Source organism: Panicum virgatum, chromosome 6N, assembly GCF_016808335.1.
Source record: "Panicum virgatum strain AP13 chromosome 6N, P.virgatum_v5, whole genome shotgun sequence".
NCBI classification, from domain to species: domain Eukaryota; kingdom Viridiplantae; phylum Streptophyta; class Magnoliopsida; order Poales; family Poaceae; genus Panicum; species Panicum virgatum.
The window spans coordinates 10,563,469-10,581,270 of record NC_053150.1 but is presented as its reverse complement, the minus strand read 5'-3'; the positions used below and the strand labels follow the sequence as shown (position 1 = coordinate 10,581,270).

General features: G+C 44.7%; 3 protein-coding genes across 3 annotated transcripts; 1 reads left to right on the top strand and 2 right to left on the bottom strand.

Annotated features, from left to right (window-relative positions):
- The first annotated feature begins 297 nt into the window (after window positions 1-297).
- On the top strand, window positions 298-4,475 carry LOC120677817 (lactoylglutathione lyase). Its single transcript, XM_039959023.1, has 9 exons — window positions 298-505; window positions 1,348-1,468; window positions 1,550-1,674; window positions 1,881-1,945; window positions 2,025-2,237; window positions 2,360-2,407; window positions 2,531-2,638; window positions 3,157-3,309; window positions 4,103-4,475. Exons 2-9 carry the CDS (start codon window positions 1,350-1,352, stop codon window positions 4,142-4,144), a joined length of 873 nt encoding a protein of 290 aa, XP_039814957.1. The 5' UTR covers window positions 298-505; window positions 1,348-1,349; the 3' UTR covers window positions 4,145-4,475.
- A 3,730-nt stretch (window positions 4,476-8,205) lies between these two features.
- LOC120677819 (autophagy-related protein 8C) lies at window positions 8,206-10,874 on the bottom strand. Its single transcript, XM_039959024.1, has 6 exons — window positions 10,625-10,874; window positions 10,450-10,532; window positions 9,522-9,577; window positions 9,385-9,437; window positions 8,609-8,727; window positions 8,206-8,521 (listed from the first exon to the last, which is right to left on the bottom strand). Exons 2-6 carry the CDS (start codon window positions 10,484-10,486, stop codon window positions 8,427-8,429), a joined length of 360 nt encoding a protein of 119 aa, XP_039814958.1. The 5' UTR covers window positions 10,487-10,532; window positions 10,625-10,874; the 3' UTR covers window positions 8,206-8,426.
- A 778-nt stretch (window positions 10,875-11,652) lies between these two features.
- Window positions 11,653-14,484, bottom strand: LOC120677816 (DNA-directed RNA polymerases II, IV and V subunit 12). The gene is made up of 3 exons (XM_039959022.1): window positions 14,300-14,484; window positions 13,909-14,001; window positions 11,653-11,980 (listed from the first exon to the last, which is right to left on the bottom strand). The coding sequence occupies exons 1-3, from the start codon at window positions 14,340-14,342 to the stop codon at window positions 11,958-11,960; spliced, it is 159 nt and encodes a 52-aa protein (XP_039814956.1). The 5' UTR covers window positions 14,343-14,484; the 3' UTR covers window positions 11,653-11,957.
- Window positions 14,485-17,802: the final 3,318 nt, after the last annotated feature.

Below are 17,802 nucleotides of genomic sequence, written 5' to 3'. Positions count from 1 at the left end.
AAACAACCCGATGGTAAAAAATGAATGGTTTTTATAGTTGAGCGGTCAAAGATACCCGGTTTTGGAGTTCAATGGTCAAAACTAAACCGAGGCAAGAGTTGAATGGTTAAAAATGGATTTTATCCTATATTGAATACTCGATTTAGATATATGATGATCTATTCTATTTACTTTCTAAATCCCTTCTATCCTGGGAAAATAGCCATCCATCCGTCTAATCGTTCCTAAGGAAAAGCAGCCGACTTTTCTGATATTAAAGTTACGATTCCAAATTTTAAAGTGAGTGCAGAGAGAAAATTATTAAAAAAAACTGAAGAACCTTCTAGCCGGCAGCACACTCTGCACTCCTCCTGTGGACTGTAGCCAGTATATAGGTACGGTGCCTTCACTCATCTCCTCGCGAGGAGGAAGAAGCCAAGACACTTGCGGTTGAGAGCTCACTGCTGCGCGCCTGTGCGTGCTTCTTGATCGAATCGAGCCGAGGCCGGTCGGAGTTCAGCCCGAGGTGAGCATCCGTCTCTAATCTCCTCTCCTCTAACCCCTCGCGTGCAAGATTCCCCGGTTCCTGGAGGCCCGATTTGGGGGTGGGGGTAGATTTCTGTTTCTTGATTCCGTCGGTTTCTCGCTCTGTGAGAGTTGGATCATCATCTCCTTCCACCTAAAGATTGTCCCTTTCTCCCCCAAAGATTGAAAGAACGCCTGTACGGGGAGGAGTTTGATTTCAGTGCTCCACTGCTCCCTTCTCCCTAATGGTGAAATAGGAAGGGGAACTCGAGGTTTAACAACCCTGTATAGACTGCACATAACCCGCTAGAAAAATCTAGGGATTAGGTTCGGTTCTTTTCTTGCCAGGGGTTTTGGAGGTCATGTGTCCATTGTAGATTGACTACTGGTAACTGGTGTGTAGATGACTAATTGCGTCTTCAGAGTTCAGAGTTCCACAATGTGGAGCCTTGGATCTCTGTATTCTTGTTTGGTGACTCTTTGAGGGAGCAAATATTCTACTTGGTTGGGATTGCCAATATGCGATTGAAAGGTGCCAGTGAAAAAAAAGAGATGTGTCACCTTGAGTTATGTTATGTTAGTACTATTTTTTTTTTGGATGAGAGATCGAGAGTTGCAGGCTTGCAGCAGACTAGTATTTCTGATAAATGCATTTTTTTAAAAAAGACCAATTGTATGTTCCTTACCAATAAGCTTCTGAACCACTACGATTGTCTGCCAGAATTCTGTAAAAATGCCACAACTTTCATAATCTGGAGCCCGTACTCCTTGTGCTTAATCCTCTATTTACTCAATATACCTTTTCCCTCTTGTTCTTATCAAATGTGTGACTTTTTGTACCAGGGATGGCAACTGGGAGCGAAGCCACAAAGCCAGCTGAGGCTGTGCTTGAATGGAACAAACAGGACAACAAGAGGATGCTTCATGCTGTTTACCGTGTTGGGGATTTGGACCGCACAATCAAGTATGTTTCTGTATTTTAAGCAACATTTTCAACATCTAGAGTTAATGTCATACTTCTGATGTCATCTTGTGATTCTGATAGGTACTACACGGAATGCTTTGGGATGAAGCTGCTGAGGAAAAGAGACGTTCCTGATGAGAAGTACACAAATGCCTTCCTTGGGTTTGGACCAGAGACCACCAACTTTGCGCTTGAATTGACATACAGTATGTTCAGTGACCTGCCAAATTTTTTCTGTGGCTCAGTTGTTTCAATATTCTACTTCACATTTGCATAATATGTGGCCAACCTGATAAGAAACTCAGCAATGGATATGCTTCTGTCTTCATATGAGCTGATCAGCTCTTTTCCTTGGAAAGTTACATTTTCTTCGACTTCCTCATGTGCTAACAAGTTCACTCTTGTCCAACAGACTATGGCGTCGACAAGTATGACATCGGAGAGGGCTTTGGGCATTTCGCTATCGCTAATGAGGATGTAAGTATTGTATGTTTGCAATGCCTACTGTTAGCGCTACAGAAATTATGCTTATATGATATCATGTATGCAAATTCAGGTGTACAAGTTGGCTGAGAATATTAAATCCAAGGGTGGCAAGATTACTCGTGAACCTGGTCCTGTCAAGGGAGGATCCACTGTTATTGCCTTTGCACAAGACCCTGATGGTTACCTGTTTGAGCTTATTCAGAGGGCCGAGACACCTGAGCCTCTTTGCCAAGTCATGCTTCGTGTTGGTGACCTTGAGCGTTCTATCAAGTTCTATGAGAAGGTATTTCCTTTCCTTATGTAAGGGTAGGCTATTCCAGAAGTTAGAAATGCTAAATATTTCTTCATTATATCCTTCGAGCAGCAGCCCGTCTCATACATGATATATTATTTGGTATCATGCAGGCCCTTGGGATGAAGCTCCTAAGAAAGAAGGATGTGCCTGATTATAAGGTACCTTCACATATTTGGGGTTGAAAGAATGCTTGCCAGATTTCTTGGTGATGAGAGAAATTCCATGAAAATTTTGGCGTTCTTTCAATTTTAGACTGAATATATATATTTGGCCTTGTGCAGTATACCATTGCCATGTTGGGCTACGCTGATGAGGACAAGACAACCGTTCTGGAGCTGACATACAACTATGGTCGCACAGAATATAGCAAGGGCAATGCATATGCTCAGGTATGTATGGAATCTGATGGATAATTTTGTATGCTTTTGAACATCACCTACATCAGGAGTAGCTGGTGCTCTCCATTTCTTGTGGCCATGCTCAGCTTGTCAAACATGACAGCTGCAGGCAGTAACAGTAGCAAGTTGTGGGAGTATGTTTCAGCTAGTGCTATTATAGAAGTATGGTCTAGTTAGTAGTAATTAATAGAGACATCATGTACCTTACTTTGTCTTGTGCCTTCCTTTGATTTATGGAAGAGATAGGAGCAGCTGCAGCTTACTTCAGCACCACCAAACAGATTGCTCTCTGTTCTCCCTTCTCTCCTCTCGGTGTGAGTGTATTTGTGTGCTTGAGGTGTTGCTCAGAGTGGTTGGGGGCCAACACAATCTTTTTTTCCTCGAAAGATGCAGGAGACTTGTGTGTCATTTAATTAAAAAGAGATCCAACAAAATCTTTTATATGCAGTATTTATCTAATAAATCTTGCCATTTCTTGATGATCCTCATTAGTCATTATGTAAGTGCAGGTTGCTATTGGAACCAATGATGTGTACAAGAGTGCCGAGGCTGTTGATCTTGCGACGAAAGAACTAGGTGGAAAGATTTTGCGGCAGCCAGGGCCGCTACCTGGGATCAACACAAAGATCGCCTCTTTTGTTGACCCAGATGGCTGGAAAGTGGTATGCCTTCTGTCTGTACTGTATTGTTAACCAGAAAATGACCTAATGCTTTCTTCAAGTCTATATTGTCAGTAATTTTTTTTTATCGTTGTCAGTAATTTTTTGGTAGAAACTAGTAAAACTTGTAGTTTCAAAGCTTTATTCTGATGCATATGTGGAGCTGAAGCCAAGCTATTACTTGTGAAACAGAATCCTGTTTCATGGGTTTACCTTGGGAGATTAATAAAGCAAAAGAATAGGCATCATTGGCAAAATGTGGTAGAAACGGTAGAATCTTAATGCGAAATTGAAGCCATTCCTTTATTCATGAAGATAGTCATTATCTCATCAAAATTTTCTTGCATTCTGATTTGTTTATTATGGCTCTTTTATGGTGCTCATCTTACGTCTTGAGAGTTAATTAAGACATAATTTCAGTCTGAACAGTTGGCTGAGAAAGGGCAGATTGACCAAATGAAATACCATTAGTAAGCAAACGGACAGTCAATTCAATTTATGCATGCAAACTTGCAAAGTGATAATGGGCATGGATCTGTTTATAGAAAAGAAAACAGAGGCAAATCATTGTTTAAAGGATGTGCAATGCTAACTTTTCATGGCCATATCATAGCTATTCAGATAATTGGATCTGGATAATGCACATATTGGTTCAAATATATTTCAAACCAAAATATTTGTGACACATGCCATTTTGTAAAAGTTTGAGCAACATGTTATGTATTAGTTTCTGAATCTTTCTTTTGAAGGAAAGTAATTTTCCAGAAAATGTTACATTTTATCCTTGACATTGTAGGTTCTGGTTGACCACGCCGACTTCCTCAAGGAACTCCAGTGAAGGCCAGACACCCAGGTGCCATGCTACATGTAGTAATGCTTCTCCGTGATGTAATAAATGGCAGTTGGTGCTTGGGTTTGCTCCTGCCATGATGAACTGAAAATAAAACTGCTGCAGAGTTGTGCTTTTGCTAGCGAGGATTGGGGTTGACTGTGTGCTTCTGCCTGTTACTAGTTTGCAATTGCTACCTGTAGCAATCTGTGAATCACTGGACCAGCACACCTGTGTTGAATGGTGTTGCTTCACTGATATGTGCTGGTTGACTGCTGCTGTTTCTTCGTGAATTTGCTTCCGTAGGTGCCAGGATACGCCGTTGCTGATCTTGCGCTTATTCGTACGTAATGATGCATCATGTCCTAACTGAATCTTCATTGGCAATTTATGCAACTTTGCATGAGCCATCTGATCGTGTCAATTTTTCAATGTCACTCCGATCGAGTTAATTTTTCGATGTTGCCTGGTTTCCTGATGAATCACCTTTCTGTTGGAGGCGGTGAACCTATCTACATTACCAGTTTATCGATACTGAACAAGGTGATTTCAAAGCTCTGAATGCCAATTGTGATGTCATGAATGGTTATTTGACTACTCTTCTCATTGAAAGCCAAGGGTGTAGGTGTTTGTTTCACGCACCCATTCAGATTGGATCAGTGCAAAAGGAGCCGGAAACTGCAGATTTTCAGACTGACCAGATGCAGCTCAGCTCAGGCTTGCCCCTCACACCGTATGCCCTGGCGAAAGCCGAGGTGACGGTTGACGACAAGGCCTCAGCATCCCTATCAGCCTGTATCTGGCAGCTTGTCCGGTTCATGCACAAAGTTGGATGCTGATTCTGCCGTCCTAGTTGGCGCGTTGCTGTTCGTCGTCGGAGCCAACAGCTCGATCCCCGGCCCTTGAACGCGTTGTCGGGCGCCCTGACGACCGTCAGAAGTCTTATCATTCAGGCATGATTGAACTGATACCGAGGAATTTAGCGTGCAGTTTGATTCTCTCTTCAGGCTGTGTGGTACCTGGTGCGGAATTGCAGAGGGATCCTTTGCAGTTTGCACATGACCTCCGTTGTCGGTTGTGCTGATAGCCCTCTAAGTGGGTGATCTCTGAAAGGCTGGAATGAAAACAAGAAAGGTGTTACTGCTGTGCAAGTGCCTTTTGATCATGTTGTTAACTGTTAAGCTGTTGTTGCTTTTGTTTGGCTGCAGTTTTTCCTGCAAGATTCTGCACCATTCCATGGTCACCTAGGGCCAGCGTGCCTGTACTTTTCTGACAGATACTCTTGACCACGGCATCTCCCCTGCTGGTGCCCCAAAAGGAAATATTCACAAAGGGTGCAGTAAAACTTGTACCAAGGCATTTGAGTGAGCCACATTTTCAGAAATCAGGGTCAGGAAAACGAATAGTTCTTTCCAGTTCTCCAATAAAAAAGAAAGCACACATACACAATGTGCAAATACACAACCACAACAACTTTACTGCAAGATGATTGATTTGGCGCGGAGCATCAAACATCAGAATCATGGATCAAGACTTCGCATTCATCTACAACGAAATCGAAATGGAGGTCAGGGAGGAGTGACATCCATGAAGGCTTATCACAATTGTCCTTTTTTGTAAAACATTTTCGGGGAAGCAAAAACAATTGTCCTTATGGATGCTCTCTCTATGATAGCTCCAATTACACACATACAAGGCTCTGCAGCGAGCATCAGCCGCCCCCGCACGAACACTTATGATCAGCTTTTCCTTGCCAGTAGTTTTCAGGCATTGCATAGTGTCCATCCATTTGTTTGATGTTTCCACCAAAAAGTTCCTCCCTGATTTGATCGCAGGCGCGGGCCGGGCATTAGGAGCTATCTTCCGTAGCGAGCATATACAGCAAAGCTTCACGGATCTTGACTCGGATTCCTTTCATGCAGTCTCTTGTTCTGCCTGCGTCACCTGATGAATAGGCCGGGACTTCATTGCATATCTTGCAAGCAAATCTAAATAGCTCGACGGACTAGGCAAGTGGCAGAGCTATTGCACCGTAATTCTCAGGTTTTCCCTTACTAGAATGTTCAGGTGTAACAAGTTAAACAACTTAGATCAATGAGTGAGTAGCACTTATTCACCTGTTTATATTTAGTAGTACAACAGTAGCAACTGCCAACTGATGGTGATGTTTTTCTTGTGAACCATCATCAGGGTTCCTCAAACAGGTGGGAACCGGTTCGGTTTGACCGGTTACCGGTCAGGCCCGGTTCCGGTTTGGGCCGGTACCAAACCGGCTCAAATTCAAAATTCAAATTTGAATTAAAAAAATAAAAAATTCCCAAAAAATTCCTAAAAATACTTCAAGGTGCGACGAATCTAATGGTGTCAAATTTTCTTAAAAATTCATTCATTTAGTATAGTTTGCGGGGATTTGAAGTTAAACAAAAAAACGTGCATATAAAAGTATACAAATACAATATAAAAATAGTACAAAAGAGGGTTGGAGGGTTCATTTAGGCTAAAATATGTTATACAAATATTTATTTAGTATATTTTGTGGGCATTTGAATTTAAACCAAAAAAGAAAAAAATTGAATTTGGACAGTTACCAGTCAAACCGGCCGGTAAACCGGTCCAACCGACCGGTATACTAGTCCGAACCAGTTGAACGGCGAAATTTGAATTCCACCGGTTCCGACCGGTAACCGGCCAAACCGGACCGGTATACCGGTACCGGAGCCCGGCGGTTTTGGCTGGACCGGTCGGAAATTAAAACCCTGACCATCATATCTTCATCAGGTAAAAATATAGCAAGGTGTACTAAAAGAAACCATGCATATCGTGTTTTTCATGTTGGCCGTGCATTGCAAAGAATAAAGCAGGTTTTTTTTTGGTTGAAAGAACAAAGAGTAAATGTGGAGTTTGAAAAGTAGCAGCCCAAAAAACTGGTGAGTGCAGCTGTGAAACTATATATACATACCCTGATGCAGATTCAATCATGCACTGTAAGCAGATAGAGAAGTGTTCTATTCGGCCTCAAGCCATGGCAGTAAAGGAACAGCATGACACATGCAAGAACAACAAATGAACCATGGCCGGCAAGCAGATTGAGTGAAGGGCGACGTGATATTGGCACGGCTCAATCGGAGAGGAGGGCCCCCATGGCCTCCCGGGGCGCAGGCTCTCGAATTGAACCGCGCCAACACCCCGTCGCCCCGCGCACTGCTGCGGGGAAGGAGATCGAAGCTCCATGGGCAGGCATCCATGGAGCAGACAGGCACTGTACCCTTTCGCATGGATCGGGAGGAGATGGGAGCAGACTGATGGGTGAAGCGCGAAGCTCCTCTGACCAGCGTCGGGAGGAGGAAGAAGAACCGAAGCAGCAGCAGCCGGAATATGCGAGCGTATCGGGTGAGGGCTGCGGGCTGCGGGCTGCGGGCTGCCTGCAACCGGGGGTGAAGGGTGCGGTATTTATTGGCAGCATAGAGAGTTGAATGTCTGAAGGGAGCAACTGCTGCGGCCACGGCATGGGATGTTTGCCGCATCTCTGAATGAATCTCAGGTGGGCTCCTCCCGTCCTCCGCTCTCTCAAATCCTCCCTACAAGATGCTTGTGATCTTCTTAAGTTTGGTACTACGAATTGGACTGTTTACTATCTTATTATTAGATGAAGTTTTGAACAAACTAGCGAGCACAAGTTTGATACAGTTTGGCTAAATTTTACTCGAGTGTCGCAACGTTGCAACGTCGCGTAGAATGGGCGTACAATTTGCTCTATTTATTTCAGTGTTGCGATAAACATTTCGCGCATTACGCATCGAGACTACTTTGCCGGCGGTGCGCAGGACCTGGTTTGCAACTCTTGCCCTGATTCGATGCACAACGCATGCCACAGTGGTGATTCACACTGCACGAATAGGCCAGGCCCCAGGCTACTGCACAGAGTTCCACCGGCGCCGGCGGCATTAGGGTGGTCGGCATGCCGGTGCTCTTCGCCACGCACCGGTGGCTTCGTCGGCAGGGCGGCCAGTCAACGACCAAACGCAACAGCAACCTGCCATCAAACCTGGCGTTACTTTGAGCAACCAAAGTTACTGACATCAGCGACGAACACTTCATAGAATTTCTGAAGCACCAGTTTAACCAGAGGGCTACATAAATGTGCCGAGCGTTTTACGCTTCAAAGGTCTTTTTTAATAGCAGAACACAGCTTAAGAGCTGCTAGCGACAAAGGCGGACCAGATTATGTACACAGGTTCTTGAGATGTATGTATTTACAGGAGGCATTTGCAACATTCGCGACGCCATGCGCTTAGAACAGCCCGAAGGTGTTCTCGCCGCTGTAGGTCATGTAGAGAAAGCCATCCTCATCCTTGTTCTCCTCGTAGATGGCGGACATCAGAGCGGCTGCAGGATCAAAGTGGAGGCGATGTTTAGGGACAGCACGGCTGTTTCGTACGATGGTGTGTGAGCAAAGGAAACATTTCTGTGTACCTGTTGGCGGGAGGGTGTTCTTTACGAAGATGAAGATCGCCTTCTCGGCACTGAGCTTGATCCGCTTCCGTACCACATAGACAAACTGTCCAACTGTGAGGTCGGCAGGAACAAGGTACCTGTATGCAGTCAGGCATTAGGAACCATACGTATTGTATGAGAAAAATAGAAAAAATTACAGTTGGTCTTGGCTTGTATTGGTAAACTAGGCTTCATTCTGAATTAGTTAATGTTGCAAGGTGGTACAAGCAAAGTATATGCTATTGGAGTAAGCAAACAATTTCCAGATGACAACTTGCAGAAGAAACAAATACTTGATTGGGACGTCTAGTCTCTGGGATTTATTTGAGTAAACAACTTTGAAGGCATGGTTGGCACAGGGATAATGCCCAAGGCAAAGCCAACAACCAACAAATTTCCACCATCAAGAGTATGAAAAAAAATCAATGACAAAAATTGCTACAAGCTATAACTTCAGAAGCAAATAAAAGTCTAATGTCAAGAAAACTATTCGAACAAATTCTTGACCGGGATGTTAAGGATCTGGGGCTTATTAGAGATATATACAACTCTGAAGGGATGATTGTCGCGGGTAATGCCCATGGCTGAGCCAAGAACCAATAGTTTTGCACTATCAAGAGTTTGAAATTGAACAACAAAAAATCTCTACAAGCTATTGTTTCTGAGGCACAAAAGTTATATTGTCAAGAAAGAAAACCATTCAAACAATAGAAATGCAGTGGAATTATTCTTAAAATGGATAAGAACGGACTGACTTTTTCTTGTCAATGTCTGGGATATCGCTTCTCTCAGCCTTCTCAACAATGACCTGTATGACAAGAAAGCCACTTTGAATGAGATCACATCGATCATGAAAAAATAGCTGAATATACCAACAAGAATAGAAGCTTACAGGGATTCTATCGGGGTACTTCTCCCTGATGCGGTTGGCCTCAGCCTGCCTCCTCTCTATGACAAATGGCAAATGTATAATGAGAATTCAGTAGCAATGGAAGAAAAGGATACAGATGTTTACAAAGAAAAACAGAGAATACGGAAGAGCCCACACACGAAGGGCAAACAGTGTCAAGATGGTAAAGCATCACGCGAAACGAACAGGCCCAGGCAGTATCCTGCCATGCCTGTTAATTTCTCCTGTCATGATGGTAAAGCATCACGCGAAACGAACAGGCCCAGGCAGTATCCTGTCATGCCTGTAGAAATTAACGATGGAACGATGCTATCCAACTAGCTGCAACAACCCTCAATAGGTGTATTGGGCAGGCATTTCAGAATCGTAGATTCAAACTAAACCTAAAAAACATGCAGAACAGCAAAAGCAGGAGCCCAACGACTTTGCAACGCCTCTGATAAAATCAACGACACAAGCCATCGCAGATGAAGACATGTTTACTAGTCGCTGGAACCGGTGCCGATCCCGCTGCGGGTAATCGGCAGTTAAGTCGCTAGAAGCTACTGGTAAACCATGGCCTAACTAATTGCCTAGCAATTTTACTAGGAACCCCCACCATCATCTTCCGATAGTCTGCCTAGCCCGCAGGCCAGCGAGGCGGCAACGGCGAAGCCGTGGGTCGTAGCCTAGGACCAGGTCCCCACGGTTGCGGGCAACCGTGGAACCCGTAGCGCACGGGCGGACGAGCCCCGCGGGCACAAACTCCCGCCGGAACGAAGGGGTCGATCCAGCCGATCGGCTCGTGGGGCGCCACCTACCACGACCGCAAACCGCAACGGCGGCGGCCCCGACGCACGGGCTCCCCACCACGAACAGAGACGACCAAGGGCGGGCGGGCGGGGGGGCCGGGGGTAAGGGGCGCACGAACCTAGCGGGTGCTCCAGCTTGAACGAGCTCCGCGCCATTGCTCCTCGACCGCACGCGGGCGCAGGCAGGCAGACAGCGGCAGACCTGCGAACACAACCAGACGGATCGGGGTCAGGGAGGTGCGGGGGCGGGGGGTCCCGGGGCCACCGAATCGACCGGGGGCGGCAGGCGCTCACGGGATCGATCGACGGACGGACGGACGGAGAGCAACTGCGTAGGCGGAGGCGGAGCGGACGGTATCGATCGCCGGCGGATGGGGGGGGGGGGGGGGGGGAATGTAGGCGAGGTGGGAGAGGGTAGGGGGAGGAGTGGGGATTGGGGGGGGGGGGGGGGGAATGTAGGCGAGGTGGGAGAGGGTAGGGGGAGGAGTGGGGATTGGGGGGAGTTGCGGTTGGTTAAATGCTACGCGCACGCAAGCGATGGCGTGCGCCGGGTTTCCCACGGGAGTCGGGGGGCGACGAGATGAGATGAGAATGAGGGAAGAGGCTTGGAGGGTAGAATAGGAATTGCCGGCGGATGATGGATAAGTCCGTCGCTCTCCTGTCTCGGCTTGGCTTGCGTGTCCCGGGTCTTCCGTGTCGCCGTCGCTCACCACTTGGGTCAAGCTGCCCTGCTTGCTTTGGATTCCACTAGTTAAACTTTTGATTTTATTTTAACTTTTAAAATTCACTAGTTAAACTTTTGATTTTGTTTTAACTTTTAAAATGGTTGTTCTCAAACTGAATGCGTTCTTTACTGTATTGACCAAGACTCGAGGACTGTGTTTTTGATTTATATCTTTTTTCACTAGTACGTCACTTGTAGCAACAAAACTGATGAAATGTGTAGTATTTTGTTTGGAATATGAATTTAACTATATGATGATTACACTACAAAACGTACTTATTGCATAGTATATCCGTTAAAATCGGACCTTTTGAAGCAAGACCCATACTTAAAAGTAGTTCCGCAAATTTTACATGCCATCTCTGCAGGTCCATAGGAAAGGGACCGATCGCGACCTGCGACCGAACGGAGGTTCCAGTTCCAGGATAGTATCATTTGGTCCGGAACCATGACGCGTGTTGCTCCAACAGGGAGCACACAAAAAAAAAACCCCACCATTTTCCCGGATAACACTCGAGATTTGCAAACTTGGATAAGGCATTTTTTCCACCCCGATCCGGCAACCACAAAAATAATAATAATGGCAATGCAACACGAATTCAAAACTCAAAAGCCTGACGGGTGCCGCAGCTGGTGTATGGCGAGACCAGCAGCTTAACAGCGCAAAGCAAGGCGCAAAAGACCCCCACTTATTAGGTTCCAAGCAATCATACTATTTCAATACTTATAGGGTATATCTGACACCCATCCACATTTCCGAGTGTTTCAACGCTTCCAGGTGCAGTACAGTGCACCGTTACAACCTAGTACACACGAGTTACCATACGAATCACCACGAGTCATTCATTCCCCCAGGCGGCCTGTTACACTGCTTGAGGCACAACCAACATGGCTCCCTTTTCTTCAGCGCGCTTCATATTGGACAACTGCCAAAAAAAAACAATAATGAGAACTAGTGATCAGGGCAAGCATATGGAATGCAGAGGGGATTCATTTTAAGCAGCGAGAATAATAAGGGGTAAAAACTACTAGCATCAAGTAGCATGCATGCTTTACAAATTACAGCGACTGCCAAAAGGAATGTGAATGTCCTGTTCAACACAGTGTCCTGTGGGAAAACTTTTATTGTGGAAAAGCAAGTGTTCCAATTTATGATCATTTTCATCGAACAAATGGTTAGGAGCAAGTACCATTGGGTAGCTTAATCATGAATATCCCCTATCTTTCATGCATTACCATGGTCATTAAGGAAGTAAGGTGCTTGAGGTGACGCATGACGACCCACACACTTCGTAAAGCCTAGGAGCTTAAGGTGATGCGAGGAAAAAAACCGACATATAAATTCTACTCTTGATGTTGTATATAATAATAGTTTCAATAGAGAACAGCCAAATTGCCAAAAAAAAAACATTCTGTGCAACATATATACAGGTGTCATTGAAGTAAAAGCAATGCCATCGAGCATATGTATGGGATTGTATTTAAGCATCAATGAACCACAACCTACAATCCCTTCTGGGAGTGTTAAGCAGCTTAATTACCAAGAATACGGTACATATGTAACAGCATATAAAGTCTGGTTGCCAGTCAAACATGAATTACTAAACTGAATTATGATTAGCAAATATTCTAGAACCAAACTGCTTTACAGTTCACACTCTTGGATGTACAAGCACCATGATGAAAAGCTAACTACTACATGGCAAATTCAATAAAGTCTAACCACGTCAAGGGACTGCTTCCAGCACTTGCCGAAATACATCAAAGGGGTAGGGGTTCAACTTTTTATCTTGGAGGACAAGGGCCCTAATCATCAAGAACTCAGAGCTCTAACCATAAGAATAAATCTACTCCAAGACCAAATAATTACAGAAAATGGATGAAAAGGTAGCTTAAACTTGCACATTCCATGCTTCCATGGATTTGCACCCCTGAGAATTCACATAACCTTTGAAGAGTTTCCATGGTTAGGCATCAATTTAGACAACGAATAGTAAGTGCATACAGAGATACTACCAAAAGTAACAGAGGAAACTTATGTACACAAATAATCTTCAGCAAAGCCAGCTACACCTTTTTGTGGACTAGCAAACAGGTTCTTATTAAAAAAAGTAAAAACAATGATGAATTATACAAACTGTGTTTTCTCACAATTCTAACTAATTTTTGAAAGTAGCCATTCCAGGTTAAATATGCTATATCTACATTGTAGAAAATATAGAAATACAATGGGAAAAAAAGTATCCAGCATCAGTTAGGATGGGCAGCAGCAGGGCAACTCCATGACAATGTGCTTGAACTACTTGAAACTGGTCTGTAAATGTATAAGAACTTAATGCCCAACCCTCCCTTCTGATAACAGGGCATCAGGCCTAGATGAGATTTTCCATGGCTAACTGACTTATTTCCACATGGACAGGGTTAGGGCTGGTAAAGGGCCTCAAATTTTTGCCTAGATAATCAAAGGGCCGGACCCTAGAAGGGCTGAGCTCTTATCTTATACAATTTTGAGCTAAAAATGTATAAAGGCCAAGTTGGATTGTGAAGAAAGCTTGTCGACGCGAAAGCAATTTGCTTGGCTTTACTTCCACGGTGCCTGTTTTTCCAATTATGAAGCATGCTCCCTGTGCTCTGATTGATTATTTTTCTTAATATCTCTCTAGGGTCATAATCAATTACCACCCCTACACATGGTAAACGTTTATGATATACCAAGGAAAAACGCAACAGCACATGCCTACCAACCAGCAACTACAATAGGATCTAAGCAGTCATTGGTGAGATCACAAGCCAACAATTCAGAGTTCAGACACTGGAACACAGGAATTCAAGAGAGGAGTAGGAGACATTATACTTCGGCGGGTCCGCTTCTTGTAGAGGATGCGGTAGCCGCACTCGCGGCACTGGATCACATCACCCGGCTTCAGCGTGTTCTCGGCTCCACAATCTGGAAACAAAAAAAAAGTCGTTGTTCCCGGTGAGAAAACGAAAGAGGAACTAAATGCTTCCCTATTCGCCGAACTGTGGGGAAACTACTGGAGATTAGTGAAACGAAGCGTCCCCCCTCATCTGTAAGCACGAGTCAGAGAGGTACTAAAGCTTGTAATCTCGATCCTTATTTCAGCCAGGCGCAAAAATCAGCCGTGGCGAGGTGTCAAGGCAACGAACCAGGCCCGGCCGGGAACCGCGGCGAGAAATCGAGACCGGATGGAGATTAGGAGAGAGGGAGAGGGATGAAGGATCACCTCCGCAGAGGTAGCTGACCGGTTCCGGCTGCTGAGGATCCATCCGGCGAGCCGCGAGCTAGGGTTTCTCTCTCTCTGGGGAGGGAGCACGGAGCAGCAGCCTGCGGGGAGAGAGATGGGCAGAGAGACTAGAGAGAGAAAGAAGGAGAGTAGGCTTTGACTGGGCCTCTGGGCCGACAACTAGCCCTCTCGGTCGGCTGGGCGGAGACGCGCCTTTTTCTTTTTTTATATTTAAAAAAAATCAAAATTTCAAAAATATATATCTGTTTTGAAATATTTCAAAACTACCCCCGGTCGCCCTACAGGGGCGACAGGACCCTAATGTAATTTTTTTGGGAATTTGCAAAGAGGTCCCTGGCCCGGGGGAGGGGGTCTGTCGCCCCCCAACGGGCGACAGGGGCCTGTCGCCCACCCCAGGGGCGACAGGGTCCTCCCTCCCTATATATAAGCCCTGGTCGACATTCTCTTGTCATTTAAGCCTAAAAATTCAGAAAAAAAGAGGGGTGAGGAGAAGAAAAGCGGCGAAGCTCTGCCGAATTCCGCACTTGTGATCTACCGGTAACTTCCGTTTGAATTCGTTGATATAGTATCTATAGAAACAAATGACAAGTAAACTACCACAATCATAAACATCGGATACAAATAAGCGGTCCACAGCTATCTCATTACAAATAAACATCAGAGATACAAACATCAGATATATCTAACCACCCCTAGGGCGTCGGACCCTCTTAGCCCTCTATTGGGCACGGACATGGCCCTCGGAGTAGGTGTGACGATCTGGAGACCTCACCTGTCGCTCAAGACGCAAAACGGTCTGCGATGTCTGTTGCTGAGAGATCCCAAGTGGTGCTCCTCCTAGCTGTGAATACCCCAAGACATCGGGGTCACCGTGCGCGCCACGTGAGTCTGGAGTCAAGCTGTCGAGTTCGTCTAAGGGGAAACCCTCGTTATCTGGAACGAACGTACTCGAAACAAACCCTGCGTAACATATAAACGTAAACCAACATATGTTGCGTGGTAAATTAGTGAGTGCATTGAGAGAGTGTTATGTACCAGGTCGAAAGGAGGAAGAAGAAGGTCCGGCGCCCGCATCGGGGTAGAATCCTATGCATAAAATGCGGATGTTAGCGTACGCTCGTGTCTTTCGTCATGACATGTAGAAACCGAAATACGAAACATAAACTAACCTGTGTAGGCCGGTATCTGTGGCCCCGGTACCATCCCTGGATACGGTCCGCCAACTTGAAACTGCATCTTGCTCGACATATCTGTATATCACAGAATACTTATCGAGTTATACTCTTTACTTCACTACCTTATTTAATAATCCATAAAAATTAAGTATGGAATTCAACTACAACGTATAAGTATTCATAACTACGTGATGACACTCAAATTCTATACTGCATATGCCAAATTCTATTCTAAATCGTAATTAATTTATAAACACGTCTCTAATAGTACTGCAATTGTAATAATAAATGCGTAGTACTAATTTTCTAAACTAATTTACTACTACGTAACTAAAAACTAAAGTATCATTAAACTCCTACTTAAATGGTTCTACTATACCACTAATTAAATTAAATTACTCTACAATACCAATGGAAAAATACATAAACTAAATGTACTAACCTGCAGATCACAAGTGCGGAATCCGGCAGGGCTTCGCCGCTTCCCTTCTCCTCACCCCTCTCTTTTTTTCAGGATTTTTGGTGGAATTTTTTGTCTCAAATGAGGAGGGAATGGGGTAGAATGCTTATATAGGGGAGGAAGCCCCTGTCGCCCGAGGGGGGGGGGGGCGACAGGCCCCCCTGTCGCCCGTTGGGGGGCGACAGGCCCCCCTTTCATTTTTTTTCGGCCAGGGACCTCGTTGCAAATTTGAAGAAAAAAATTACATCTAGAGCCTGTCGCCCCCTAGGGCGACCGGGGGTAGTTTTGAAATATTTCAAAACGGACATATATTTTTGAAATTTTGATTTTTTTTAAATATAAAAAAGAAAAAAGCGCGGGCGGAGACCCTGTGTCGGGGTGCGGGCCCAACTAGAGAGACGAAGCGATGGAATAAGATGCAGCCCAGATTCGAGTTCGCTTGTAGTGGGGGATAGTAGGGATCTCACCCGAGTGGTCAAACTTCCAATCGCAAATAATTTTTTTTACCGACCTGTGGGACCAAATTGCCGCCCATCGGTTACGGTAAACCCGTCCGGTTTGACCGGTTATCGGAAAAAAACCGGCCAAATTTAAATTTCAAACCAAAAACGGCGATTCAACCGGTTTCCACCGGTTAGCCGACCGGTTAGACCGGTAAACCGGTTCGGTTTGAGTGTAACCGGTCGGTTTGAGTGGTAACCTGCCAAATTCAATTTTTTTTCTTTTTTGGTTTAAATTCAAATGCCCGCAAAGTATACTAAATGAATGTTTGTATAATATATTTTAGCCTAAATGAACCCTCCAACCGCAAAGTATAACATGTTTTATATTATATTTGTATACTTTTGTATGCATGTTTTTTTGTTTAACTTCAAATGTTCGCGAAGTATACTAAATAAACAAATATTTGAAAAAATTTGACACCATTAGATTCGTCGCAACTTGAAGTATTTTTAGGAATTTTTTCAGAATTTTTCATTTTTTAAATTCAAATTTGAATTTTGAATTTGGGCCGGTTAATTTGAAACCGGCCGGAATCGGAATCGATCCAGACCGGTTTGACCGGTAACCGCGGTTTCCGGACCGGTTCCGGTCGGGATTTAAAACCCTAATCGCAAAGACCACAACCGCCAATTCAGTGTACATACATTGCATCTTGAGTTACAATATGTTATCACTAGCTAGCGAATTGAGAAGGAAGGAGGATGTAACAACACAAGAAAACAGCTACAATCCACTGTACACATTGAATGGATTACATCTGCTAATTAACTATCTTGCTTGCTTCACGCAAAAAATTGCAACCGGAGTTAACAGTTTACTAGAGCCACCTATTTAAGATGATCTAACTCCTTTTGCCTAAGCAATATGGGACTATTCCCCTTAGCTGCTGCTAGTGCATCCACAAGCACGAATATTGAACCTAGCCCAACAGCCACACGGGCTAGGCTGTTACAAAGGAGATGCAGGCTTTCCAGATATTCCATAGGATAGTGGTGGAAATTTTGGTATAGTTGACTTCTCCGAGTGCTGAATCTGTGGAGAGTGCTAAAGTTATTTTTTAAATGAACCGCACAAGACAGTGCGAGTTTCTATTAATATAGTAGAAAAAAAACAAAACTACAATCATGGGAGGCCCTATGCAGGAAAAATAAAATAAAAGAAAAAAAACAATATAACTCATCCGATTAGATTGGAACATCAAAGCGGGTACTACTCAACTCAAGATCGCCAGAGCCGACCAGTTGGATTGGGACCTCAACGCGGCCACACCAAACTACTCGACAACGGCAGCCGAAACAAGAAGCCTCAGCGCAATACCCACTAACAGACTTGCTCCAGTGTGG

Bases quoted from the DNA above. Each gene is read 5' to 3' on its own strand.
- LOC120677817 (XM_039959023.1), top strand. From the start codon at position 1,350: ATGGCAACTGGGAGCGAAGCCACAAAGCCAGCTGAGGCTGTGCTTGAA. The intron at 2,408-2,530 runs GTACCTTCACAT...GGCCTTGTGCAG, and splicing joins AGGATGTGCCTGATTATAAG to TATACCATTGCCATGTTGGG. The intron at 2,639-3,156 runs GTATGTATGGAA...ATGTAAGTGCAG, and splicing joins AGGGCAATGCATATGCTCAG to GTTGCTATTGGAACCAATGA.
- LOC120677819 (XM_039959024.1), bottom strand. From the start codon at position 10,486: ATGGCGCGGAGCTCGTTCAAGCTGGAGCACCCGCTAG. The intron at 9,578-10,449 runs GTTCGTGCGCCC...CATTTGTCATAG, and splicing joins CAAGCTGGAGCACCCGCTAG to AGAGGAGGCAGGCTGAGGCC. The intron at 9,438-9,521 runs GTAAGCTTCTAT...CTTGTCATACAG, and splicing joins AGTACCCCGATAGAATCCCT to GTCATTGTTGAGAAGGCTGA.
- LOC120677816 (XM_039959022.1), bottom strand. From the start codon at position 14,342: ATGGATCCTCAGCAGCCGGAACCGGTCAGCTACCTCTGCGGAG. The intron at 14,002-14,299 runs GTGATCCTTCAT...TTTTGTTTCCAG, and splicing joins GGTCAGCTACCTCTGCGGAG to ATTGTGGAGCCGAGAACACG. The intron at 11,981-13,908 runs GTATAATGTCTC...TTTTTTTGGCAG, and splicing joins CAAGAAGCGGACCCGCCGAA to TTGTCCAATATGAAGCGCGC.